Source organism: Ahaetulla prasina, chromosome 3, assembly GCF_028640845.1.
Source record: "Ahaetulla prasina isolate Xishuangbanna chromosome 3, ASM2864084v1, whole genome shotgun sequence".
NCBI lineage: Eukaryota > Metazoa > Chordata > Lepidosauria > Squamata > Colubridae > Ahaetulla > Ahaetulla prasina.
The window spans coordinates 106,457,806-106,485,566 of record NC_080541.1 but is presented as its reverse complement, the minus strand read 5'-3'; the positions used below and the strand labels follow the sequence as shown (position 1 = coordinate 106,485,566).

The window sequence follows — 27,761 nt, the reverse complement described above, 5'->3', positions numbered from 1 at the left end:
GTATATAAATCTAAGTGCTATTGCTAACAGTGTGCAGCGGCAGCCAAAAAAGTAAATGCAACCCTAAATTGCGTTAACAGAGGGATTCAATCAAGACCACACCTAGAATACTGCATCCAGTTTTGGTCACCATACTATAAAAAACATGTTGAGATTCTAGAAAGAATGCAGAGAAGAGCAACAAAGATGATTAGGAGACTGGAGGCTAAAACAAATGAAGAATGGTTATAGAAATTGGGCATGGCTAGTCTACTGAAGAGAAGGACCAGAGGAGATATGATAGCAGTGTTCCAATATTTGAGGGGCTGTCACAGAGAGGAGGGGGTCAATCTGTTTTCCAAAGCATCGGAAGGTCAAACAAGGAATAATTGATGGAAACTGCTCAAAAAGAGATTCAAGCTAGAAATAAGGAGAAATTTCCTGATAGTGAGAACAATCAATCAATGGAACAGCTTGCCTTCAGAAGTTGTGGGAGCTTCATTATGCACCCTCTGCAAAACCCGCCTGCCGAAAGCAGCATCTGCCGAGGCGTAGGTATTGAGCTTGTAGTGCCTGATGAAAGGTATAGGCGTAGACCAGGTAGCCGCCCTGCATACTTCTTCCAAAGGCGCCTGGGTAGATCAAGCTGCCAATGTGGCGGCGCTCCTGGTGGAGTGTGCCGTGATGTGTTGTGGCCTGGGCAGAGCTTGTGTGTCATAGACCGTTGCTATGGTAGCACCGATCCATCTGCCAATGGTAGGTCCAGATCACCTAATGAGGTTGGTTGGAAGGAGACGAAAAGTGCCTCCATTCTCCGGAAGGTAGAAGTGCGATGTAGGTAAATTTTAAGAGCCCGACGGACATCCAAGGTGTGCCATTCGAGCTCTCTCCGGTGAATAGGAGAGGGACAGAAGTTTGGGAGGACCAGTTCCTGAGATCTGTGAAAAAGCGAATTAATTTTTGGAACGAAGGTAGGGTCAAGGCATAGGACTACCCTATCCAGGTGGAAAATGCAAAGGTCCTTACGGGTCGAGAGGGCTGCCAATTCCGATATGCGGCGGGCCGACGTGATGGCAATGAGAAATGCCACTTTGAAAGTTAGAAATCGTAGAGGCACTTCCCGAAGGGGTTCAAATGAAGATTTCGTTAGAGCCATGAGAACGGTGTTCAGGTTCAAGGAAGGATACCTGTGGACAATGGGGGGGTATAAGTTGGTAGCTCCCCTTAGGAATAGTCGAATGACTGGGTTTCTGGCCAGGGACTCTGAAGAGCCATAGTTAAGAACTGCCGAAATGGCCGTGACTTGACGTCGAAGAGTATTGGGAGTGAGACCTGAGGCCAAGCCCTCATGTAAGAAACCAATGATGTGGGCTAACTCTGGTTCCATGGGAAGAATGGAATGTTTGGTGCACCAGGTAGAAAAAACTTGCCAAGTGGCTTGATATATGCGGTTTGTGGATGGGCGGCGAGATGCCTGAATAGTGTGTATGGCTTCGGGAGGAATGTTGAGTCCAGCTAAGATACACCGCTCAACCTCCAAATGGTGAGCTGTAACCACTGGGGCTCTGGGTGAACGAGAGTGCCCTGGGTGAGAACAATCTGGTCGTCCGATATTTGCCAAGGCTTTGCCACCGAGAGAGACAGGAGGTCCGCAAACCAGGGCCTCCGGGGCCAATGAGGAGCTAGAAGTATGAGTTCGGTTGATTCTTCCAGGAGTTTCCGGATGACCTTGGGGATCAGTGGAAGGGGATGGAATGTGTAGAGTAGGCCCGGGGTCCAGGGGGATCTTAGAGCATTCACCACTTCTGCTCCCGGGGAAGGGAACCTCGTGAAGTATCTGGGAAGTTGATGATTTGTCACTGACGCAAACAGGTCCACCTTGGGGGGACCGTAATGGAGGGAAATTTCCTGAAAAAGAGCAGGAGATAGCCTCCATTCTGTGTGATCCAGCTGATATCGGCTGAGGGCATCCACCCGAATGTTTGCCGTGCCCGAGATGTGAGCAGCTCGAAGAGATCGAAAGTTGAGTTCGGCCCAGTGACCCAGCTCGAACATCTCTGTCATGAGGGACTTGGAGTGTGTGCCTCCCCATCTATTTATATGGGCTTTTGCTGAGGTGTTGTCCGTGAGGACCAGAATGTTGCGCCCCTTCATCAGGTCATGGAAATGGAGAAGGGCCCTGTGAACAGCTCGTAACTCCAATAGATTTACGCTGAGCCTCCGTTCCTGTGGGGACCAGAGGCCTTGCGCCATGTTGGGACCTAGGTGAGCACCCCAACCTGTGAGGCTGGTGTCGGTCGTGAGTGTAAGTCTGCTGGGCTCCCGGAAGTGACTGCCCTTGGTGAGAGCCTCTGAAGTCCACCATTGGAGGGATGATAAAGTCGTAGAGGAAAGACAAATGCGGGAGAGAGAAGTGGACTGTCCGCTTCGCTAGTGTGGAAGTAGGGTCCATTGCAGATCCCTGCTGTGAAGGCGAGACCAGGGTATAATACCAAATGTAGACACCATTTTGCCTAGCAACTGGGAGAGAGTCCTCAAGGGTGTGGATCGAGAATTAATGACCTGCGTGGTTAGGACTTTGAGACTGGATTGACGTTCTGGGAAGAGATACACCATGGACTGTTCTGAATCTATGGTCACTCCCAGGTGGAAAATCCTTGTGGTAGGTAAAAAGTGGCTTTTGGATCAATTTATGGAAAACCCATGGTCCTGGATAATTTGGATAGTAGTGGCTAGGTCCCGACGAGCTGTAGGCTCTGAATGAGACATGATGAGAATATCTTCTAGGTAGAATTGAATGCGGATGGGTTGAGATCGGATGTGGCCCATCAGCGCTCCTATGACTTTAAAAAATACTCTAGGAGCCGAAGACAGGCCAAAGGGTAGAGCCCTGTACTGGAAATGTTGGCCATTTTAACAGAAACAGAGAAATTTTCTATGACCAGAAGCAATGGGAACACGGAGATAAGCTTCTGATAAATCTATGGATGATAAAAAACCTCCGGGATGAATGGATTCTAAAATTGAAAGTAGAGACTGCATTTTGAATTTGCGGTATGAAATATATCGATTCAAGGATTTGAGGTCCAGAATTGCCCTCCATCCCCCCGAGGATTTTAACACTACAAATAGGCGGGAATAAAACCCCATACCGCGTTGAGATAACGACACGGACTGAATAGCCTTAATTTGGAGAAGGTGGGCTATAGCCCCCTCCATAACTGATTGGTTAAACCCGTTGCGAGAAATAGGGCATGTAATGAAAACCTTCGGGGGCAGGGAGAGGAATTCTAAAAAGAGACCTTCACGGACCGTTTGAAGTACCCATGCATCAGAGATAGAAGATTCCCATTGAGCGTAGAATTTGGAGAGACATCCGCCAATGGGAGGGGAAAGGTGAGTTCTATTTGGATCTGCGGAAACCTCTGCCCCTCCCCCCGCGAAAGGGCCTACAGGAAGAGAATTTGGAAGAAGATCTGACCTGAGTATCTTGTTGGAAGGCTCCTCTGGATTGAATTGGCAGGTGTTGGCGTGGGTGGTAGAAGCTGGAATCAGACCCTCGAAAGGACTGATGATGGGGATATGGAGTGTAACAAATATCAGCTCTCCCGGATAGAGATGGAAGGATCTTCCTGTTGTGTCTTGTTCGCTTTCCCCGCAGCCGGGCCCCTCTTATCTCCTTCCGGACGCTGAGGAATGTCCTGGCATGCCTCCAGGCCCCAGCCCTGGCACCATGCCCAGACAGGCCGAGGAAGAAGAAGTGCTTCCAGCCCCCAGCCCTGGCTCCATGCCCAGGCAAACGGAGCAACTAGACCCCTCCCCCTCCCCCACAGCATGTGAGCCTGAGGAAGGTCAATTACCAACAGCTGGAGCTTGGAGCAACCCTCGCTTCAGGAGAATTGATAGGCGGCATCAACAGAAGGAAGGGAGGGGCAGGCCTGGATAAGTGCTGAGTCATGGAGCCACACCCCATGGCCTATATAAAGGATCTGCTTTCTGGCATTCTCTGAGTCAGGCAAAGTCTACCTTATATTGCTGAAGTCACTTCCTGGTCTCCTGCCTGCCTTGAGAACTTTGCTAGGACTTTGGCAGAGCTGCAGAGGCACGCCTGATTCAGATTTCCCTGACCCGGCCGTCAGCGGAGGAGTGGGACACGACACTTCCGTTTATCTCTGGTTTCAATCAGAAGTGGCTCGAGGGGCTCACCAAACTATTATCCTCCTGAGAAGGGTGCTGAAGCTAGTCTCCACTTGTTTTTGACATCCGCCTGCCAGTGGCGAAGCCAGAGAAGTCTGCGTGACGTGATTGAAGACCCTCTGGCCTTGGAGGCAAAGTGAGCCGCATTGAGTATAGCATCGGCCAAATATTCGAGAGCTGTGATTATCTTGTTAAGGTCTTGGTGATACCTCGTATCGGCGGAAGGTGTCCTCGCCTGTAGTTGTTTCAACCATAGAATAGTGGTGTTGTGACTCGTCCTCCCTCCTCTCCTCAGCCGGGCCCCTCCCATCTCCAACCGGGCCTTTTATCAGACTCCGAGTCTGATAATGAAGATGAACGGCCTGTCATGCCTCCAGCCCCCGGCCCTGGCCCCATGCCTGGAGAGGATGCCAGGAGTGAACGAACAAGCCTGATAAACTTCACTCATACAGCCTGTGAGCAGGAAGCCAGCCAGGTGCTGGAATTACTGACAGCAGATCCAACTGAAGACAATTCAAAGTGGGAAGACCCTCACTTCCGGAGATCTGAGAGGCGACGCCAGCAGAAGGAGGGGTGGGGCAGGCCTGGATAAATGCTGAGTCATGGAGCCACACCCCACAGCCTATATAACGGACCTGCTTTTGGCATTCCAACCTTGAGTCAAGCAAAGTCTTATCGAGTTTGCTGATACTGGACCCTATCGCTGAAGTCACAACTTGGATTCCTGCCTGCCCTGATAAACCTCGAAGGGACTTGGCAAGCTGCAGAGGCTTTGTTGCCAAGTTTGTCACAGACTTCCTTGACTCGCTGGTCAGAGTGGGTGGGTGGGACACGACAAGTGGCTTTGTTGGAAAATGATGCCAAAGCAGCTGCCTTCATGGACCATGCAGCCACTTGATGTCCTTTGATCAAAACTTTCTCAGTTCTCTTGTCCTCGGGCTGGAGATATTCTTCTGGGGGTCCTGTGATGTGAGAAGAAGAAGAGACAGAAACTATAGGACCGTCAACTGATGGAACTTGTAATAGATTAGACATTTCCGGAGCTATATTGTAGAGACGTTTGTCTAGGCTGTTGGGGTAAGGTCCCGAGCCTGGAACCCCCCATTGTCTTTGGATCACGTCCATGAAAAGTTGAGGAGCAGGAACAGTATCTGTAGTCACCGCTGGTTCAGAGAATAATGAACTAGAGGGACCATCCTCCGAAATCCTGCGGCTTTTGGATGTAGCAACCACACCAAGGTGGGTAAACATTTGAGCCTTGTAGAGAAGTGATTTGAAGATTTGAGGCTTAAAAAGGCCAATGAAAGGTGGTTGATCTAGTTCAAGACCCTCATCCTCCGATAGGGCCTCATTCCAGAGAAGTTCTTCCTCCGATAAGTATTCGTGATCAGAGTGGTCAGGTGAATTAGTCTGTTCATGTTCAGATAAAGCATATTCAGAGCCCTGAGTTTCCTAGTGAGTCTGGGTAGTAAAGGCTGAAAACCTAGGAACTTGTTGGAAACATTGCACCATGCCAGAGCAGATAGCGTCAGCGATAAGTGCTCCAAACTCTGGGGGCAATTGAAATCCCTCCAGATTCTGAGGAGGAGAAGAGATAGGTTCCGGTGGTGTGGCTTCAGGATTTGAACTAGGAACCGATTCCAGAGGAGCCTCAGGCAAAGATTGAAACAGGGGACCACTGTCCATTGGGGCCTGTGGAGACCCTGTAGTAGGGTGATCAGGGGACCAATTAGGAGGAGAAGGGGTAGGAGAAGATACCCTTTGAGGAACAGGGGATGTGTTTTGTTCAGGATGCAAAAGAGATGATCTCTCTGTGGCTTGTGGTTTGGGTGCTAGAGGGGCCTGTTGTTGGGCTTTGGTTACAGCTTTTTCCAAGGCTTTATGCCTCCTTTTTTCTACCACTGTGGAGGTGGTTAGTTGGGAGCTAGTCCTCTGGATCCTAGAAGATCGATGGGTAGCTCCTGATGTGCCCTCCCCTGGATCATCCCTACTAGAGGAACAGGAGTTGGAAGCCTTATCCTTGCCTGATTGTTGCTCCTGGTGTCAGCCATTATTGGTGTTAAAGAGTGAGGCAGCAAGAAGCTCAGGCTGTGTCCTTTTGAATCGCTGGGGCTTGAAATGAGGGCTGGATTGGATCCTTGCTGATCGCTATGCCGTCCAGCTAAAAACAATCCAAAATGGCGGCCGGATTTATTTTCGCGCCAAAACAGCAGCCGCTATGCCCAAGAGTTTATGCAAGCTGAAGAGACAAAGCTCTGATTGCTGCAATTTCAGCCTCCCTCTTCCCCCCCACCAGCCGGTGACTTATAGGGAACTGAGGCTTTCTTAACGAGGTGCTAATAGCTTAATCTTCCCCTGAGACTCCAGCTGTGATCGGAGAGCTAAGGAGCTGCGCGGCAATCTAAAGCACTGTTTAAGCTGCTCAGCAAATGCTTTTAAACGCAGCCAGACTCTACCCGATTTTGAGCAATCGGGAGTAAAGCAGACCTCCCCAATGTCCTGGGAGGCTGCAGAATCGGGAATATGCCAGCTGGCAACCTGAACGCCATTTAATCGGCCCTCAGCAGTATTGGACTCGTGGTCCTTCACGCTGGAAGAATTTGTTGAAATAAAATGCTGTGTACTGAGAGATGAAAGCAGGAGACAAGGAAAGACACGTTTGTCCAGCTAGGGACCGAGTCAAAAACTGGAGAGCCCAACAGGATGAGGCGGGGCTTGAAATGTTTGCAGACTCAGTCCTACAAGTTAGACAGAAGAGTTAACCCTGACTGCCGTTTTCCCACCTAACTGGAGAATTGTGAACAATCAACCATAAAGGAGAGACAAGGAATAATGGATGGAACCTGATCTAGGAAAGATTCAACCTAGAAATGAGAAATTTTCTGACAGTGAGGACTATCAACCAATGGAACAGCTTGCTTTCAGAAACTTGGGTGCTTCATCACTGGAAGCTTTCAAGAAGAGACTGCACAGCCATCTGTCAGAAATGGTATAGGGTCTCCTGCTTGACCAGGTTGGACTAGATGACCTACAAGTTAGCTTCCCACTCTGCTATTCTAATTCTTGGTTTCTAGCCTGATGCCTTAATTATTAGACCAAATGGGGTTAAGAATGTTCAAATCCATATATGTATGTTTGATCATGAGATTGTCAACAAAGGAAGCTTAAGTAAGAAATTTAAACATTCAGAAATGTTCAGGATTCAGAAATTGAAGGAGTTAATCCAAATTGTAAGAGCAGCAATTAGTTTTGCTGGTTTACAAAGAGTATTCTCTTCCTCTGGAATAATTCACTGAAAACTGCAAAGCAATTTGGAAACTGAAAAAGCAAGACAATTTGTCTTTCTTTTGCCAGACTCTGGAAAAAAAGGAACAGATGAACACTTTATTTGCCATTCACCAAAGTTTTCAATATCTTGTGGTGACTTGATTGAAATTGCCTATTCTTTATTTTTAACAAAATGTACTTTAAATCAGAAGAGCACGTTTTAAGTAATAATCTATTTTTATTGTTTGCTGAAGAAAATTAGTCAGAACAAGCCAATTTAAAAGCAGCTGGTGGTTATGCTGTTATAACATGACAAATGTATCTCTCAAATACCCACAAATAATTCAACTGAAGCTGGTTCATCTCCTAATGTCTTTACAACTACATAACTACATAACTGCTAATTTGCTATTAATATTCTAATTTTATATAATTTATATAATCTAATATATATTTTCTAGTTAGAAAATCAAGGAGTATATGAAATCCCATGCACCGCCTGCCCCACCACATACATTGGACAAACCAACAGAAGAATAAGTGCACGCATTGAAGAACACAAGAATTCATTCAAAAAAGAGGAACCAACTTCTTCCCTGGTCCAACACTTTAAAGTCACAGGACATGATATTGACTTTAAAAAGACCAGAACTATCGCCAAAACTGAACACTTTAACAACAGAATAATCAGAGAAGCCATTGAGATAGAAAAACGCCCACACAGCATGAACAAACGAGATGACACCTCCCGCCTACCAGCCATTTGGAAACCCGCTCTTATTGACAAACGAGTCCCTAACACGAGGAATGACACCAGACCCACACTCACAAGGTCCACACAGGATGTCACCACCGCACATCCACCCAGAAAGCAGACCCAAACCCACACTGATCATGAAGCACGACCAAGGACCAGAAGCCAGACCGCAGCTGCAACATTAGCCATTTCAAACCCCTCCAATCCATTCATGCAGCAGACTGACACCCACTATGAAGATGTAGCACGACCACAAAGCCAAACAACAGCTATGCAGCTCACCAGCTCAAATCCCCCTGCAGCACAGACTAGACTGAGCACAACCAAGCCCCCACCAACACAGGACACACCCCAGCCAATCAGAGCACAGAAAACCCCATCCAATCAGAGCACAGCCAAGCTCCCACCCAATCAGTTCAAACCCCACTAGCAGTTAAAAGGAAGAAACAGCTGCGATCACACATTGCTCCCAGAAGCACAAGCTGAAGCCTGAAGATGACGAATGAGACTTAAACGCCGCCAAGACACTTCCAATTTTACACGGAGAAAACCCAACAACCAAAGACCTATATACAAACACCGTGAAAACCTCAGAAAACATATATGTATATGTATATGTATATGTATATATGTATATATGTATATGTATATGTATATATATATGTATATATATATATATATGTATAAAATCCCTGAATAAACCATTGTATTCATACTGTATCAAACAAGCACTTTTACTAGAAATGATTATTACAAAATATTCCTGATAAGTGAAATGATTTAAAACATTAAATTCAACTGACTAGTGAATTAAATTATGAATTGAATCGATTTAAATCAAATCCATCCTATTTATAATTATTCAGAACTTCAGGATCCATTTTTTTAGGAATGCTCTCATGGGATCTCTCATAATGAAGCTAAGATCATTCTCTGTAAGACCAAATTTATAACTTCCAGATGTTCTGATGTACGTTAGGGGAGGCAACCTGAAATGATATGTTCTATTGGATGGTTCCAACTGATTCTGCTTCTTTCCTATATGTTGGCCCTCTTCCCTGAACTTCTCATATTAGCTCTTGCTTTCTTTTGCATGAATAGAAGACTGTATTTTTTTAAAGAAAATGGATTGATCAACTGGTTAACAGAAAGTGCAAACCTTTGAAATTAACCACCCTGAGTCTGTAATTGGAACCATTATGGTGCTCCCAGGGAGAAACCCTGTAAAATTTCCCACAACCACAAATTACAATTGGTTTTAATGAACAGAGATATTTAGCTATATACTACATCTGATATATTCAAATATCTTATATCTGAATAAGGCAGAATAAGGTAAAGAATAACTGGAAAGGTCTTTTGCCCTTACAAAAATTCTTATGATCCAAATTATGCAAATTGTATTAATTAGTGCAATTCAGTTTTAAAATTAGAACTATCTCATTAATACCTGATCTTTATTAGTTAAGCCAATGTGCATGATAAGATAAAAATGCACCAGGTAGTCAGGATTTGGCATAAAATCTTGACGTCTTGTCATCATAGCGCATATCAGTTTGTAGGCACGAATCTTTCCTTCTTTATATTCATCGCATAAAGTTGTAGCCTAAAAAAAAATTTGGTTAAATCATTTGTGAACTCTGAAATAACCAGACTATTATATATTAAAAATGTAAATAGCCTCACCAGGATGGTTTGGATTCCATTTCTGATGCTAGTCCGAATTAAACACTCAAAATATTTTTTTTATCTTACATTGTTAATTCATAAATGGATAAGTTTTTAAATCTAGTGCAACCTCCAGTAATGCAAAGTGTGATGATGTAAGTTTTATATATTCCTTCTCAACAAGTAGGTTTCAGCAAATCTGTCCAAGTCCCCACAATTTCTAACTAGCTGTGGCCCACTGCCATTCAGACAGGGCAATGGCTAAGCCTCAATCATTGACTTGCCTGGGTAAGCAGGATCCATTGCCTCTGAAGTCACACCACGCAAAACATGCTGCACTATTTCTTTATAGGTGATTCTGGATAACCAACCTTAGGCTACACATAGTAAGAAAAATGCTCACAGGTTCCTTTTTAAAACTTTTGCTATGGAGAAAGTAGGATTTATGGCTTATATGCACATATACGTTGGGTTCTATAGTATATCTTCTTGCACACAAAGATAGACATTGTAAAATACAAAGTTACATGTATGCAGTAGCTATACAGGTAGTCCTCATCTTACAACAGTTCATTAAGTGACCGTTTGGAGTTATAGTGGCACTGGAAAAAGTGACATATGGCCGTATTACACACTTGCAGCATCCCCACGGTTACGTGATCATAATTCAGACCTTCTGACAAGTAAAATCAATGGGGAAACCACATTCACTTAACAACTGTGTTACTAACCTAACAGCTGCAGTGATTCAATTAACAACTGTGGCAAGAAAAGTCATAAAATGGGGCAAAATTCACTTAACAAATGTCTTGCTTAGCAACAGAAATTTTGGGCTCAACTATGGTCATAAATTGAGGACTACTTGTACTTACTACGTTGGCTTTTTTAACTTTTGGTTTGAGTACAGACTATAATCTTCATGCTACAGTGGTTAGCAGTATGTTTTCATTGGAGCTAGCATAAGGAAATAATTGATCTTTTTATTTTTTTTAATTATACCTAATACAAATAGATTAGTTTCTGGATTTGTATTAAGTAGACCACTTTTTTATTTAAAAAAACCCCAATGTATTATAATTGCTGCTTCCATTGGGTGTTAAGAGACATTTTAATTTATTTGTATTATTTTAACCAAATATGCCCTTCATTTATTTTTTTTAGATTGCATGGTAGGAGCAGTCAGCATGCAGTATCATCCCAACTATTTTGGGAGGTCTTTGTGGTCTGTAGATTCAGAAAGTTTTCAGGCGTTTTCTATCTGGAATATGGATAACTCAATATGTCAGAGTGGTATCTTTATTAGGATACAGCTAACGTAGAACATGCTGAGTAAGGGTACTTTACCCAGTTTAAAACAGAAACACATTTTCTCTGTCATGCACACCTCTTGGTGAATATTCAAAATGTTTCTGACTTTCTTCACCTGGAACACAAGATACTAAAAGCATTCTGAGGGCAAATTCCAAGTAGGGCATCTTGTTTGGCAATAAAAAACTTTTCCTCTGTTCCATCCATGAACTGTTTAAAAAGCAAATGAACAACTTACCTTGAACAACCATGATGCAAATATTCTAAGTGGTGGAATTAAAACAGGAGGGGATGGAGTAGACTGGTTATCCAGACTTATTGCCAGATTGTCTCTTATCTAAAACAAATAAACAAGAAATAATTTAAGTGTTTTAAATTTCATCAGCCTTATAAAGTTAGTTACTTTCTTCTTAAAGATTTACATGCAAAATATTGGTTCTCAAAGTTATTTTCTAGTTGATTTGAATAAATTTAGCTGGTGAGATGGTCTATGCATGTTCTTTCTTTTCTTCATTTTAAAGAAGGAAGGAAATCAATGGAATATTAAATATGTATTTCTCCTATGGCCTTTTTTCATCATTATTCTGTGATGAACAGGGTTCTAAAACTGGAACAGTTGTTTGGGAATGTCTCCATTTTCTATGGAACAAGATCCATTAGCATGCCACAAAGAAATATACATTAAAACTGCCCTAAACACATTAGTGGAATGATGGAGAATCCATCGCTTCCTAGATATTGCTGGATGTTAGTTCATTTATTTCTTATTTAGTCCAGTTTATTTCTTTAGCGAATATCTGCTATTGGAGACCATAATTCTTCAACAACATTTTGTTTCCTAATTATATCATCACACTAGCTAAAATACAGGGTTCCAAAATGTTTGGCCTAGGGACCACATATAGCTCTGTTTTTTAATGTGTGTGGGGCAAAATATGTGGGTACTTTCGTGCATTTTGGGTGGCCCACTGCAGATAGTCAAGACATTCATTTGACAGCTTGAAACTTTCTAAATTTGTGCCCATTTTGGGAATATGGCCTTCATCATGCCATGAACATTAATTTGTGGCTAAGTAGCAAATGTTTAATATAAGAGGAGAACATTATGAAGTTATGAGTAATCTTAACAATAACCTGAATCCACCATTATCCCTTAATATTACATATCTACTATAATTTATTAATTTCAACACATCACTTTCATATCATTATTTCTATCATTAATTATACTGTTAATTATTTTTCAGGAACTATAAGTAAGATAAATCAGATCAGCTAAAATATTTATTTCATTCCAACAGAATTCCAGCGGCCTAAACAACTGTTGAAGTCTTAATAAATTGGGTTAGCAAGGTTATTTTAAAATATTGAAAATTTCATTTGATTTTAATATACTATACCAGGGGTGTCAAACCTTGGCATAGGACCGGGTTATCTACAGACCGCCTGCTGCTACCAATAGCCTCCCATCGACCCGTGCGCTCCCATAGAGGGGGTCTCCTCAGGGTGCCATCGGTCAAACAATGTAGACTGGCGACCCCCAGGGGGAGAGCCTTCTCTGTGGGGGCTCCTGCCCTCTGGAATGAACTGCCTCCGAGGATACGTCAACTTCCTGATCTCCGGACCTTTCACTGCGAGCTAAAGACCTTTCTGTTTCATCGTGCAGGGCTGGCTTAATGAAGTTTTCTATTGGGGTTTTAACATAGTTTTTATTATAATTGCTTCAGCCTTTAATTTAATTAGTTTTTAAATGTTTAAATACTTTTTAACTTTCCGATCTGTGCTTTTTACCTTGGCTGTAAACCGCCCTGAGTCCTTCGGGAGAAGGGCGGTATATAAATTAATTAAATAAATAAATAAATAAACTTTAAGCCTGGAGGACTTCAACTCTCAGCAAAGATGGCTGGGGAATTCTGGAGTTGAAGTCCTCCAGGCTTAAAGTTGCCAAGGTTGGAGACCCCTGTACTATACAATGTTTATTTTAGCGGTTTACCTCACAGTAAATTCATCATAACATTTAACCTTACCTTTGCTAATTTGTGCCATAACTCAAAGAGATATTCAACAACTCTGGCATGTATTTTAGGAGATTGGATATTGTTCACATCTCCAAGAATTCCTAATGTTCTTCTCCACAGTACAGCTGCAGAGTCAGGATGCCATCCAGTAAGAGTGCCACCAGCAATTATGCTACAATCATCAGCAAGGAATTCACTGCTGTCTAAAAGAAAGAATGGTTTGCATTAGCCTTTTTAACGTATGTGCCAAATTTAGAACCCAAGATACAAAGATATAAATTTCATTTTTCCCTATCTTTAAAGGTGTAAAGATAGACCTTTATAACATCAACAATGCTTAAATAGCACTTTATTGAAATCATATACATGTCTTATAATGATGATATAAAGTATTTTTTTAAAAAGAAACCAGGTTTCCCATTTAGTTATACTGTAGTAAAATCATACAAATTTCTAGAGCAACTGAAATGTATAATACAATATAATAAGAAAAAGGTAGATGATAAAGACAATAAAAAACTCAGCAGCTTGAATAAAATATTTTTGAACATCAGCATGTTAAAAATTTACACAATGATTAAAATTCCCAGGAGAAAAAAACACATTGGTTTTGTATCTAAAAACCAATCAAGGTATGCCAGCTATTTCTCACTTTGGAGGATATTATTGTATCAATGGAAAAGTATATGCAAAAATAAAAGTTTACACATATACAGACATACACTCTTCTATTACATATATTAAAATTAATAGAGTTTTAGGCACTTAAGAAATATGACAATACCATATTCCCATGTCTGGGAAGAAGTGAAAGGACTAATCACTAGGGAAGGCAAAGCAGAAGAGCTGGTACAAGCCTCTGAGCATGGAATGAATGAATGATGTCATGTCCTTTGTTTTATCTACAAACAAGATGGTAGAAAGCTCAACCATTTCATAGCTCAGTTTCCTTAGCTGAAGTGTAATGTTATGATTAGTACCAACTCAGTTTATCTTTCCCTTTTAACACTGCATACCTGAGAAATTAGTAGCCAACCACTGATGGGCATCTGGATCAACGGAAATTTCAGCGTGCATGGATATATCATTATTTTCTTCACAGGTTTGCCAGGTAGCCAAACTCATGCCCATTTCATTGTTGTATCCAATAGAAGTATCACTGCTAATACTTTCACCTAAATAAAAAAGTGATATATAAAATAGGCTATAGTAATACAATCTGAAAATATGACTGACATAATTAAAACATAAAATGTTATTATATGAATCTGGTGACATCAGTATACAGTATTCTATTTCACCAATCATTTCAATAAAGTGCTTTTTCTGAAACACTCACACTTTTCTTTCTCTTTCTGATTTCCATGTAACTGCTGTACTTCTGTCTTGAGATTTAATTCAGATGGAGTGTTGCTTGCCTGCATGATTTTGTGAAAAAAATGTGTTTTATACATTAATACAATAATTACAGTATAGCTTCATAATTTGTCTCCTTCAAAGCACTGATCAATTTCACACACTATTACAGTATAAGCTTCACGATATTAGACATCATTCCTTAATTATTTGATTTCATTTATTTGTTCTATGGTCGGTGATGAAAAGGACAGTAAAACTTCTTAAAATAATTAACAGGGATAAAAAAGAAAAGAAAAAAGGACATGTGAATGTCTGTTTATGTAAAAAAATTGATAACACTATGTTAGCTCCTGTAAGGTGTCAAATTCTATTCTTGTCAAACCCAAAATTATCTAATTGTAATTGCAATGAGTTTTAAAACTTTTTGTATACTTTTCACAGCACTGATTTTTTAATAGGAAAGGCATGAATTCTTACTGGGGCCAGTCCAGATATATGCTGATAAGGGGCTCTGACTTTGATATAGCAGTCTAAAAGTGAACCATTAAAGAGGTGCGTATTTCATTCACATGGTTTGCTACCTAACCTGGCAAGCATTCCGTTTTAAAATTGCAAACTATGCCTTCAACAGTGATTGAGGATAGATAGCTTCACATTCCTGTTCTTCCCTTTTCAGACTCAACATTTGCCCAATAAGCTGAACAGCCATGAGGTCACCACGCTCACCGCCTCCTGCACCTCAAGAAAATTAAGACACCCCTGAAAAGAAACCCTAGTTATTTGGGGTGGGTGGGTCAAAAGGAAATAAGACCAGGTCTAATTTTTGAGGAAACACAGTATAGCCATAGCCCATAACATACATTAACATTACAAATACTTAAAGTAGAATTAAAACAGAACTTAATACAACACTGGCCCATACCTACCTCTGTTCAACTTCCATTTATTTAGATAAACCTTTCTGCAGTTAATGCAAGTAGGGTTACATCCTGTAGTTGTTAAAATAAGATGAAAGGATAACAAAATATATACATTGTGATCCTATTTATTTGTACTTACTTCTTGTAGTGTATTTTCCTTGTTCATGGTCTCCTTATTTTTTTCAACAGATCTGGATCCTGAAGTTAAATTTTGTGAACTCTCTGTTTTTCTGACTGTGAAGCATGAGTGAAATGGTATGGATTACAAAATTAATAAATTGATTTGAATATAATGTTTATTTTATTATTTAAAATATACAATTTTATAAGTTATGAAAATATATATGTGCGTATTTACATTTACATAATAAAATATTAAATCCGTATCATAAGTATTATTAAACATATTAATTATTTAATTAGTTATTGGATATATTAATTATCATAAATGTATAAATAAAATGTGGTGTACAAAAATTAGTAGGTTGAGGTTAGTTACTTGCAAACTGCAAAATCACATTAAGTATTTAGGAAAAGAGCTGGCTTTGAAACACAACAGTTTTTGCCTTCTCGTGATTAAAAAATACTACCTAAAATACATGATCACTGAATATCGAGATCCTGCATAATGTAATGGTTTCCAAATGACTGCAAATCTGCTACATATGAAAGATGCCCCATTTATAAAAAGTCATTTATAACATGGTTGATTAAAATGTTTCTTCTGTTTTTGCATTCTTTTCACAGTCAGTTTGACGTAGACATGAAGTTGTTCTAGTCCACCCTTAGGCAGGAAAGCAAGATGCATAACTTTGGATCAGACACACTCTCTCAGCCGAATCCATCTCATAGGATTGTTGTTTGCCATCTTCAGTTGTACGGTATATAAAAAAGTGAGATAAAAATCTAATATATATGTTCATTTATGATTGCAATAAAGATTTGATTTGTTTTGTTTTTTTATGTCTGGGGTTGTTGCCTTGTAAACTGGGACATTTCTACTCCAACCAGGAAAGCTGTTTAAATATGAGTAACCTGATTCATGTTTATTCAAAATAAATTCTACTGAATTGACTGGGCTTTATTTTTGCTACATTAGTGTATGTTTTACATAAATGGGCTATAATTAAAAATTGCTATCAGTCTTACTGAAGTATAGATGTAAAAAAATGAACTTTTAAACCATTATTATAAAAATTAATAATGAATTGTATTTTTAAAATGCTTGGATGGAACTGTAAATAATATAAGACAGAAAATGGCATAGTAAATAAATTAGCACATGGTATGAATAATGTTTCAGATGTTGTTACATACAGTGATTGCATATGAAAATAATTCTTTCTCAAAGTATTTCTAGATTACCTTGGAAAATATCGGAACTGCATTGATCTCTAATATCAGAGGTACTACTGCTTCGAGTTAATTGATCCAGGTCTGAAAAAGGTCTGTTATATTCTGCTCCCAATAAGTTTACTGGTTGTTGATTCACAATTCCTGTTCCATTTTCTGATAGTTCATGTTGTTCACTTTCTATAGGGATTGATATAAAAGTTTTATCAATTACATTTTTAAAATGTCCAAATCTATTTTTAATAAAGGTCTTTGACATTAAAATATTTACATACTTATTATCAATTAACATATAAAACATTGTCACTTAGTACAAAGTAAACATATAATACAGTTTAAGCCATTGTGATGAGTATTGACTTGTGATGGGAATGTCCTATGATCTGAAGGAATGTCCTATGTTCTGAAGTATGAAGGGATATCTAAAACTATTAAGAACTTATCAGAACACTATTTCTTCGTAGCAAAATTAATTTTTTCCAACAAAATGAATTCCCTTATGTAAGAAATATGGTAGCTGTAAAGAAATTTCAAATATCCGCTTTTGTTTCATTTACCTTTTTTAAAAAAAATGTATCATGTTTTGAACTTTGTGTGCAAGAAATACTTGTACATTGATTGATATAGAAACATTTCTAATTATGAATCTGATATCCCTGTATATGATTGGAAGTATAGTCTGGCCATTTTCTGCAAGAATAGCTGGAATACCATAATGGAAAAACAAAGGCTGACCAACTGCTACTGACATATATTTGTTTGATTGTCTGAGATATGAACTAAAAATTATGCTATCATGAGAATACAGACAGAGTATGTCTCAATATTACCCAGAGCTATCCATAATTCAAAATAAACCTACTGGCAGCTTTTATAAAGAAGTACGCTTAAAAGTACTAACTACATTGACTTCTGCATTTATACACATTGTTAACTGTTCTTTGCTGTGTTATCTTTGATTTACTTTACCCATAAAGTGAAAACACATAAGAATACATTAAACTGATATATAATATACAATTGTAATATAACATTGACGTCCAATTTTTTATTTTTACTTAGTATATCTAGTTACAAATTTATTTTTGCATTGGTTTAATCTTCATATCTCTGTTCAATTATAATTACACAAAAATAAGTAGGAGTACATCTGCAAGGCTTTCCTCCTGAAATATTCACACCCAATATTTCAGTGCAGCATTATATCTTACTATGTGCAGTCATAAAACCCAGAGACATGAGTTTTTTTGGGAAATGCATTAATTCTGGACCTCAAGATAAGGAGGAACAGTTTTTTATATATAACAAATATATATTTTGAATTCATCAGATGTCAAAACGTTATGTGGACAAATGAACAAGCTGATTTGTGAAACCAGCTTAAGCCCATTTTTCCCCATATTTTTCATAACAAAATGTGAGTTTCAAATTATTTAATAAAATGTTCCTTGGGAAAGTGGTATTCTGGTTGTGATCAGGCTCCAAAAACATGACTCCTCTTATTGTTGCCATGCTTCCAATACCCCTAAATTTAAATGGGAACACCTGGCACTTGTAGTTGTGCCTAAAAACTGTATCAATCCGGGAAAGACAGGAATCCTAGCAGACCTGCATCCTAACTGATTTTTAACTATCAGTCCACAGGAAGAGCAAGACAGCCTCATAACCTCTCCATCTATGACAAGTGTGGAAGAGGCAATAATGGACTTGGCAGCTTTTCTATTGAACAGCAGAATTTCTAAAGGGGAAGGTATTAATGGAAAAATAAAATCACATCAATGAACTCAGTGCTTTTGCCATATCACTCAACAAAAGCACTCTCAAGTCCACCAGCAGGTAGCATCCCTGAAAGGAGGACAGACAGTGGAGATGGCAGCAAGAGCTGGATGATTTAACAATGGAAGCAGAATTTAAGGGCGCAACGAGGACTTACAATATCAGCCATCTTTTGATAGATCTCTGGTATCATTTGATTGCTGTTTGTGGTAGAGCTTAGAAATCTTACAGTGAGGACTTGCATCCAAAAGAAACAGAACAAATAAAGTATGTGCATTTCCCGTTTGCCCTTCCTCTTAAAATAAATTCATCTTGTTAAAATGATTGACCTCTGGTTGACAAACATGGGTTCATCAGTGGACATTGCCAACATTCTCTTAGCAGGCTATCTATCCAACTCCAATTCTATAAAAAATTGTATCAAGATTAGGAACTAGAATCATAGTTACTTATCTTTCCTCATTTTCTCTAGTACAGCTGGCTAAATTGGAAAAGAAACTTAAAGATATAAGGGAATTGGAATAGATATGTGCCCATGATGTGATATCCTGTGAGCTGGGAAAAATCAGCTGCTGATTTAGCTACAATTAGCTATCTAGCTACAGAAAAGAGAGGTGTCAAGAATAGGTAGTATAGGTAGTGTGAAGATTTATCTCATTCAAACTGTACTTCCCAACTATTATTAACAACTTGAGAATGTTGTACAAGTCTAAGAAACTGCTATATTTAAAACTAAATAATCAGTCTCTCAAAACATAAAAGCATATACTACGTATACATACATATATGTGTATATATTCACTGACAATTGCATTGTTCAAGGGAAATTTGTGTATGTCTAGAAAAGATTTTGGTTTCAGTCTCAAAAAACTTGGGAATCTGAAGCTGCTTTATGTAAACAAGATTTCAGATTGTTAAGGCTTACTTTCTGACATAATTGGAAAAACACCAATGTTTTCAATCAAAATACAATATTATGTAATATTAGGATGTTGTATGTAAGATATAGGGTAAATTAAAGCTGAATACAATCTTGCTAAATTATAACAACTGTATAATATCATACCTGAAAAAGCGCAAGAGTAAGAAGTGTAAGAGATATCAGGCAAGAGAGAGCTCACAGTATGAAGCAGAAGAGGCACACTTTTAGTGGCTGGCAAAGCCTCACAGAGATGAGCACAATTGTTGATAGACAGACTTCGCTTCGCTTACAGGGAAAAATAAATTAATAGAAGTAAAAGAGTAATTTTATTTTACTTAGTTAGCAGAATGATGTTTTTTCCACATAAAACAGAAAATAACAGGTTTAGAATCTCATAAACGTGAATGCTGTGCATATACAATTCATTAAGGTAAAAAAGCAGTACAGAAGAAATTCAGTAGAGTGTATCTATCTCCAAGGTTATCCAATATTCAAGATGTTTTTTTTTTAGAAAACCAGTTTCTAGAACTAGAGGACAGAGAGAAAATCTTGCTTTTGGAGCTTCTGTAGCATCATCATCCTCATTTCTCTGTGTTACTGATTCTGTAGAGGGCTGCGGTGGCTCATGTGGTAAGATGATGGGCCTGCACACCGCTGAGGTCAGCAGCTCGATTCCCGTGAGCGAATAAACCATGTAGGGACAAGAAAGGAGGCTCCCCCGATTGCTACCGGCCTTCAGGCGTCCCATGGATAAAAGTAACACCACCCGAAAAATTCCTTTCACAGAGGCAGCCAGCCACCTTGGTGATCCCTGGCTAACATGTGCCATACACTTAAAAAAAATCAACCCTGATTCTATAAAAAGCACATCTTATGATTGCACATTTTATTACTGCAGAGAAAATGGCTAGATCATCATCTAGGAATCTGTTAAGAAGATGCAACAGAACAGTTATGGCATAAAAGGTAAATATAGTTTCCCTGATGATATCAGCATTGACAAAAATCACCATCAGTCAATTAGAGCTGTACTTGGAACAGCTTTCATCCTGCAACAATTTAATACTTAACACCATCAAATAATCTATCCCAGATCCTTGAGAAAGATGGGTAAAAATGCCAAATCGAGTAAACATTTGGCTGACTTTGCAACAAACAATAATTCATGAGAAACAACATCAGTCTATCCCAGGTCCTTGGGAAGCACTCGATAAGGGGGTTAAAATGCCATATCCAATCTAAACACCTGACTGATAAACTGTAATTATCATCATAATCATCATGTTATCTTTGCCAGAGCCAAAAAATGCATTGGCAGTGGTGCAAAATAATTAGACTTTAAATGGCAGTTTTGAGTATTCTGAACATAAAACAACATTGGGAATTTTGATCCTTGTTAGTTCAAATTTCTCAGTGTTCCAAAATTGTTTTTTTTAAAGAATGAACTGTTCTAAGCTACAGAAATGTGGAGATATGTGGAGATATATTATCTAATAAAATAACAAGCACTAATCATCTACTGCAATATCCTTCCTGTAAAAGACTACTTCAGCTTCAATCGTAATAATACAAGAGCAAACAATAGATTTAAACTTAATGTCAACCACTTCAAACTTGACTGCAGAAAATATGACTTCTGTAACAGAGTTGTTAACGCTTGGAACTCATTACCTGACTCCATAGTCTCTATTCAAAATCCCAAAATCTTCAACCAAAAACTGTCTACTATTGACCTCACCCCATTCCTAAGAGGACTATAAGGGGCGTGCATAAGAGCACAAAAGTGCCTACCGTTCCTGTCCTATTGTTCCCTTCATTATATCAAATTAACATAGCTGTTGCATACTTTTACTTATATATACATATTTTTCTTTCATGATATGTTGTTTTTATTTATGATGATGTTTGTGTATACTGTTGTGACAAAAATAAAATAATTCAGTCTTGATACTACCCATTGAAGGTAGCTGAAGGACAGAAAGAAAACAGGTTGAGGGGAAGCCAATTAAACACATAGACTAACAATCATTTTGGGTATAACAAACAGGCCGCGTTTTTAAAAAACAATTGCTATGAAGAAATGATGCTAATTATATAATTTTAATATAATATATTATCCCTACACATTCCCATGTGCTTTCATTTTCAAAGAAATGTTGCCAAATCTATACCGGTAATCTTGACTTACAACCATTTGCATAACAACTGTTCAGATTTATGACAGTGCTGGCAAAGCTAATGGGGGAAGTTGGATTCACTTAATGACAGCATGATTAACTTAACAACCACAAGAAAATGGTTGTAAAATCAGTTGCAATTCATTTAACAACCATATCGTTTAGTGATGAAAGTGCCAGTCCCAACTGTGGTTGTAATTTGAGAACTACATATGCACATACAATAGTAATGTGAAATGAAGGCTATGCAGCTGAGCCTTTAGACTGCTAAACGCAAGAATTGTTGTGGTTGATGAGCTTTGCATGTTAGACAAAAAAATACACTGCAAAATTCAAGTCAGTACATGGTTAAGCACATAGTTACTGTTCATTGTTCATGATTCATCCATTGCTGTTGTTACTTTAAAAAATGTTCAGCAGGTTTGACAGTAAACAGCATTCAGTGTGGAATACCACTCTATCTATCTAATCAATGAATTCAAGCAACTGTTGTAATTCAAGAGCAAGCACTATATACAGAAAGCATTCAAAATATTTGCCTCTCATTCCCATTGTATGAAATGAATGATCAAGCTCCTTCTTTATTTTGGAAGGTCCACTTTTTCACTAACTATAAGAAAATAAGAACTCTTTCTGTTCTGGGTGCCTTCCCTATAACAGAAATGCTGCCAAAAGGATTCTGAGTGAATGGGAAAAGATACATAAAAGGAGTCTCTCACAAATTAAATATTGTCCTTGCTACCAACAGATGCAGATCTACTTATAAGAGATCGAAGTGTGAAAACAGTCCCATTCAATCAGTCTTCTTGTTGCCAGACCCTAAGAGGTAGATAGCTACCATACAAATGTTATCCAATGGCAGAGGCATCAATCTCATCTGAAAAAGCTTAGACAATGCATGTTACATTATTTATTGATGTAGAAAACCATAATCATGTTGTTAGCAGTGACCTGATAATTTTGTTCCAAAGGATGAGTTTGAATGTAAGGCTTTGAAAATTGCAAAGGTCCAAATAATTAACTTCAAGTTTTCATTTGGAGAGGAACCATGTCTCATTTACTCTAATAACACTAAAGAGAGAAATCCAAATTCTATTAAAAGCATTTGTTGACACTGTCATAAAAAGAGGCTTGGATGTGGAGGGAAAGCCTTCTACCAAAATATTCACCACAGAAGAGTGGTGAGTTACCTGGAGGGTTTGCAAATTAGGTATTTACCAAGAAAAAGAATAGGAAGAACATGGGTCCCTTTGTTTCTTGAAATTGTTGGGAGCATGGGGACAGATGGAGAGTGGTTGTGCACAAGGACTCAATACAAGTAAGTCCTTAGTTAACAATGGCAATTAGAATCAGAACTGCTGTTGCTAAGCACTGTGGTCATAAAGCAACATGCCACGTGAAGGTCCTGCTTAGTGACAGCAATTCTAGCATTTCTGATTTCCATCGTTAAGTGAGACATTAAATGGTTGCCATTTGAAACCTCTTGCCAGACTCCCCATTAGCTTTGCTTGTTTGAAGTCAGCAAAAAAAAAAAGTCAACCACAGGCAACTGCGACATAACAATTGCAAGCCAGGATCATGTGAATGTGGAGTCTTACAGCAACTGAAACTCTTGAGAACTGGTTGCAAGTACCACTCATTCAATGCTATTCCAAGTCTGAATTGTCATTAAATGTGTGGTTGTTAACTACCTGTAGCATAGCTAAAGGAAACAATAGTAAAGAACCATGAATTTGATACAATGGTTTTCTAAGCTAAGCATAAGTGGTAAGTTCTTGTATCATGGTGGAGAACAAGAAAGAATTTGCTCCTGGACAAGTTTCACAGCTAAGATTAACCATATTTGTACAAAGGTGGTTGATAATAGAACTAATTCTTTCTGCTTAATAATACTTTTCAACTGTGTACCTTCTCCAAGGCACAATGTTTCTATACACTAAGCAAACTCTATCACATGGGAGATGCTAAGTTCTTGTCTTATCTTACTCCAACATCCCTATAGAACGGACGCAGGAGTAACTACAGAGGGAAATTAAGCCTACTAAGAGAGGTACCAGTGAATTTATCTTTTCAGTATAAAGCTGTTACTTTGAAACTGGAAAAAAAACACCCCAAAAAGAATACATGATGAGTTATAAAACCAACTATAAGTAGCTATACCTGGACATAAACTGTTTCAACTCCTACCTTCAAAACGACGCTTATAGAGCACTGCACACCAGAACAACCAGACACAAGAACAGTTTTTTCCCGAACGCCATCACTCTGCTAAACAAATATTTCCCTCAACACTGTCAAACTATTTACTAAATCTGCACTACTATTAAACTTCTCATCATTCCCATCACCCATCTCCTTCCACTTATGACTGTAACTTTGTTGCTTGTATCCTTACGATTTATACTGTAATTGATCATTTCCTGATTGCTTAATTGTAGCCTATGATTATCATTAAGTGTTAAATTTGTACCTATGACTATCATTGAGTGTTGTAAGTGTTGTACCTTGATGAAGGTATCTTTTCTTTTATGTACACTGAGTGCATATGCACCAAGACAAATTCCTTGTGTGTCCAATCACACTTGGCCAATAAAATTCTATTCTATTCTATTCTATTCTATTCCTAACAAAAATAGGAAAATAAGATAGAACTGAACCAGTGTATTTTGGATAATTGAAACAGTAGCTGCAGTTCATCTAAAGCCAAATGTTACCAATGTTTGAAAATCTTCATTCTAAAGGGCCTCTGGCTGCAGCCAGGACACTTTTTCAGGGAGTTGGTGTTAAGAAAAGTAATTCTTCCTAGCTCACTTTGCAAACTATTGCAATGAATACAATTTTGTACTACATGATAAAAGTGTGATGGGTAAGGAGAATGCCTGTCAGTAGCTGGCAATTTGTAACACACTTATTAAAGGCCTACAGAGTCATTTTGATGCTGTATGCCAGCACCCCCGACCTTTCTAGCACTAGGGATTGGTTTCGTGGAAGACAATTATTCCATGGATTGGTGGGTGGTGATGGTGGTGGTGGTGGTGGTATTTTCATATGCGACCTAGATCCTGGGCATGCACAGATAAAGTTTCACTCACTTGCCCACCATTTGCATGGTGTGGCTCCTAACAGGCCATGGACCAGTACCAATCTGCGGCCTGGGGGTTGGGGACCCCTGCTATAGACCATACCTCCATTACAAATAAAGAAAACTTTGCAAGAATTTATGAGTATCTGGAATTGATGCATAAAAGATATAACTAGGAAGTGGCCAACTAAATATAAATTCTCTGTGGAGACTAACCCTGGATTTTTCAAGAAACCATGATTAAAACAAGCCATGATTTAAATTAGTAAAGATGAATGAAAAAAAGTGGAAAAAAAACTGCAAAAAATGGAGTTGAAAATACCTTACTAGGAACCCAGAAAGCTTATAAAAGAAACTGGGAGGAAATCAGAGGAATATATTTTACAGTAGAGGTCATGTTACTAATCAAAGTTCCTGAAAAATTACAAGCATTTTTGAACACTGAAAGAATGCAAAAGTATTTGTTATGGATTTTACAGGAATTTTGTTTTTACTCTTAAAGCTCTAACTATTTAAAACTATATAATTTATAACAACATCGAACCTATCAGTCACAATAATCTTGCAATTTAATAGCAAAGGCCTTTACATTATGCACATACAATCTTTGAATCTTCCATGAAATTAAATAATCAAATTACATTCTTGAAAACGTGCACACATATATAGTAACTACAGGTTGAACCATACATATAGGAGTTTCAAAAGTTGTTTCAATCAATGCAATGCAACCCTCCACTGAATAACCAGAATCACAAACCAAGTAAAGTAAAGGTAAAGGTTCCCCTCACACATATGTGCTAGTTGTTCCCGACTCTAGAGAGTGTGCTCATCTCCATTTTAAAACCGAAGAGCCAGCGCTGTCCGAAGACGTCTCCGTGGTCATGTGGCTGGCATGACCAAACAAACGCCAAAGGCACACAGAACAGTTACCTTCCCACCAAAGGTGGTCCCTATTTTTCTACTTGCATTTTTTACGTGCTTTCAAACTGTTAGGTTGGCAGAAGCTGGGACAAGTAGCAGGAGCTCACCCCATTATGCGGCACTAGGGATTCGAACCACTGAACTGCCGATCTTTCAATCAACTAGTTCAGCGTCTTAGCCACTGAGCAGTATGTGCTGCCAAATTATGACATCATGATGATTGTATGAATGACTCAACTATTTTTAGACACAGATGTGTGAAATCTCAGTTTGCAATTCCAACTAATTTCTACCATCTTACAATTTAAAAATGCTTAATTTACAAATTGTTTAATTCTATATAATTAATAATGAATAACCAAAACCAAAAGTTCCCCTCCCTACCCACATCCAAGTTAAGTGTCTTATGCTAACTGGAGCAGAAACACGCATTCCAATATTTGGTTGACATACAAATTCTAAGCCAAAGTAGGGTTGCCATATCTTTAGAAGAGTCCTAGGGCAGGGGTCTGCAAACTTGGCTCTTTTAAGACGTGTGGAAAGAATGAACACTGAAAGAATGCAAAAGTATTCTTAAAAGAGCAAAGTATGAAAAAGTATTCTTAAAAGAGCCAAGTTTGCAGACCCCTGTCCTATGGCAATGAAAACAATTTATATGCAGAATTATATAAAAACCACAAAAAACAGATTGTTTAAAAAGCAATTCAACAAATCGAAAGGAATATGAAATGCTAGAAATTAATTAAAAAATATCACTGACATTTTTATTATTAGAACACTAAATTGTCTGTTTCTAACCTGTTGTTCTCTGACGCACTATATTTCTTGCTTTCTCAATTCCTGGTACTCCTGAGGTGGTAGCACTTCTAAATCTCATAGGTTCCGCAACATCAGGATGGTCTCTCCAGCTTAAAGAAAATGATCTTCCAACTGCTGCTCCTTTTTGAGATTCCAAAATGCCACCTTTCAATAATGGAATGTACAGCAAAATTAACCTTTATGTACTTAGAGAATTCAAGAAGATCTGATTGTAAATAAAAATCTAATTGACAAAACAATGTTAACCAATTGATTAGTTTCCAATACAAGTGGGTAAGCAGGAATTGTCATTTAAATCGTTTAAAATGAATTATAGCACCAAAACTGTAAACAAAATTCTGATTTCAGGAAGGTAATTAAAAAATAATTAGATAATAAACACAACCTATTGGAAGCTTCCCCAATAAATGAGTTTTTGTAAGACTTTGCTGAAGCAGGAAGTTAATATTAACCATGTCAATAAAAACAGTAAAAGCAAGAAGTGCATATAAGAATAAAGAGCCAGTAGCTAAACCAAAGCAGACCTTTGCCTACACATAGGCAAGAAAAAAACAATGCACTGATATAGAATAGGTGGTACCTGGCTCAACAGTTGCAATTGTGAGGTATCCTGACAGACCACCAATTAAGTATGATCCAGCAATGTGCTGCAGTTGCCAAAAAAACTAATGAGTCCTAGGACGCATCAACAGAAGGATAGTCTGAAGATCATGTTGTGAATTATAGTACTGCACTGATGAGACCACACCTAGAATACTACATTCATTTCTGATCACCACAATACAAAAAAGATGTACAGAACCTAGAAAGAGTGCAAAGGTGCAACAAAGATGATAAGAGGTCTGAAGTAACTCCCCACATCAAGAGTTACAAATAGTAAATGAAAAGATCTCATGTTTGAATTACTACAAAAAAACCAACAACCCAAGCATGCAACACACAATGCTATGCTGTTTCTGCATTAGAAAGCTGTTACAGAAGTCTTTGCCAGAACTACCAGTCAACTTGAAATTGATCTGCACAATCCAAGTCTCTCTCCTATATTTGACCAGCTCATCTTTATCAGTTCCCAACGGTCTACAGTTCGTGACAGAGACCCTGGCAGGCAGAGAAGTGGGAAGCTGGCTAGAGCAGCGATTACCAACCGGTGGTCCGCAGACCACTGGTGGTCCACAAGAAAATTTTGGTGGTCTGTGGAGAGATCTTCATATTTTTGTCAGTCCACCCTGGTGCAG

At 38.8% G+C, this 27,761-nt stretch overlaps 1 protein-coding gene across 1 annotated transcript in view; it reads right to left on the bottom strand.

Moving 5' to 3' along the window:
• The window catches only part of RALGAPA2 (Ral GTPase activating protein catalytic subunit alpha 2), a 194,481-nt gene that overhangs the window by 124,743 nt on the left and 41,977 nt on the right, over window positions 1-27,761 (bottom strand). Inside the window, exons 16-27 of the mRNA XM_058176610.1 lie at window positions 26,506-26,670; window positions 19,669-19,809; window positions 16,839-17,006; window positions 15,613-15,707; window positions 14,534-14,612; window positions 14,211-14,369; window positions 13,204-13,397; window positions 11,415-11,513; window positions 9,651-9,806; window positions 5,686-6,213; window positions 5,010-5,586; window positions 1,006-1,887 (exon numbers count right to left, since the gene is read on the bottom strand). Of these exons, the coding sequence (XP_058032593.1) occupies window positions 1,006-1,887; window positions 5,010-5,586; window positions 5,686-6,213; window positions 9,651-9,806; window positions 11,415-11,513; window positions 13,204-13,397; window positions 14,211-14,369; window positions 14,534-14,612; window positions 15,613-15,707; window positions 16,839-17,006; window positions 19,669-19,809; window positions 26,506-26,670 (3,243 nt within the window). The remainder of the gene's footprint in view (window positions 1-1,005; window positions 1,888-5,009; window positions 5,587-5,685; window positions 6,214-9,650; window positions 9,807-11,414; window positions 11,514-13,203; window positions 13,398-14,210; window positions 14,370-14,533; window positions 14,613-15,612; window positions 15,708-16,838; window positions 17,007-19,668; window positions 19,810-26,505; window positions 26,671-27,761) is intronic.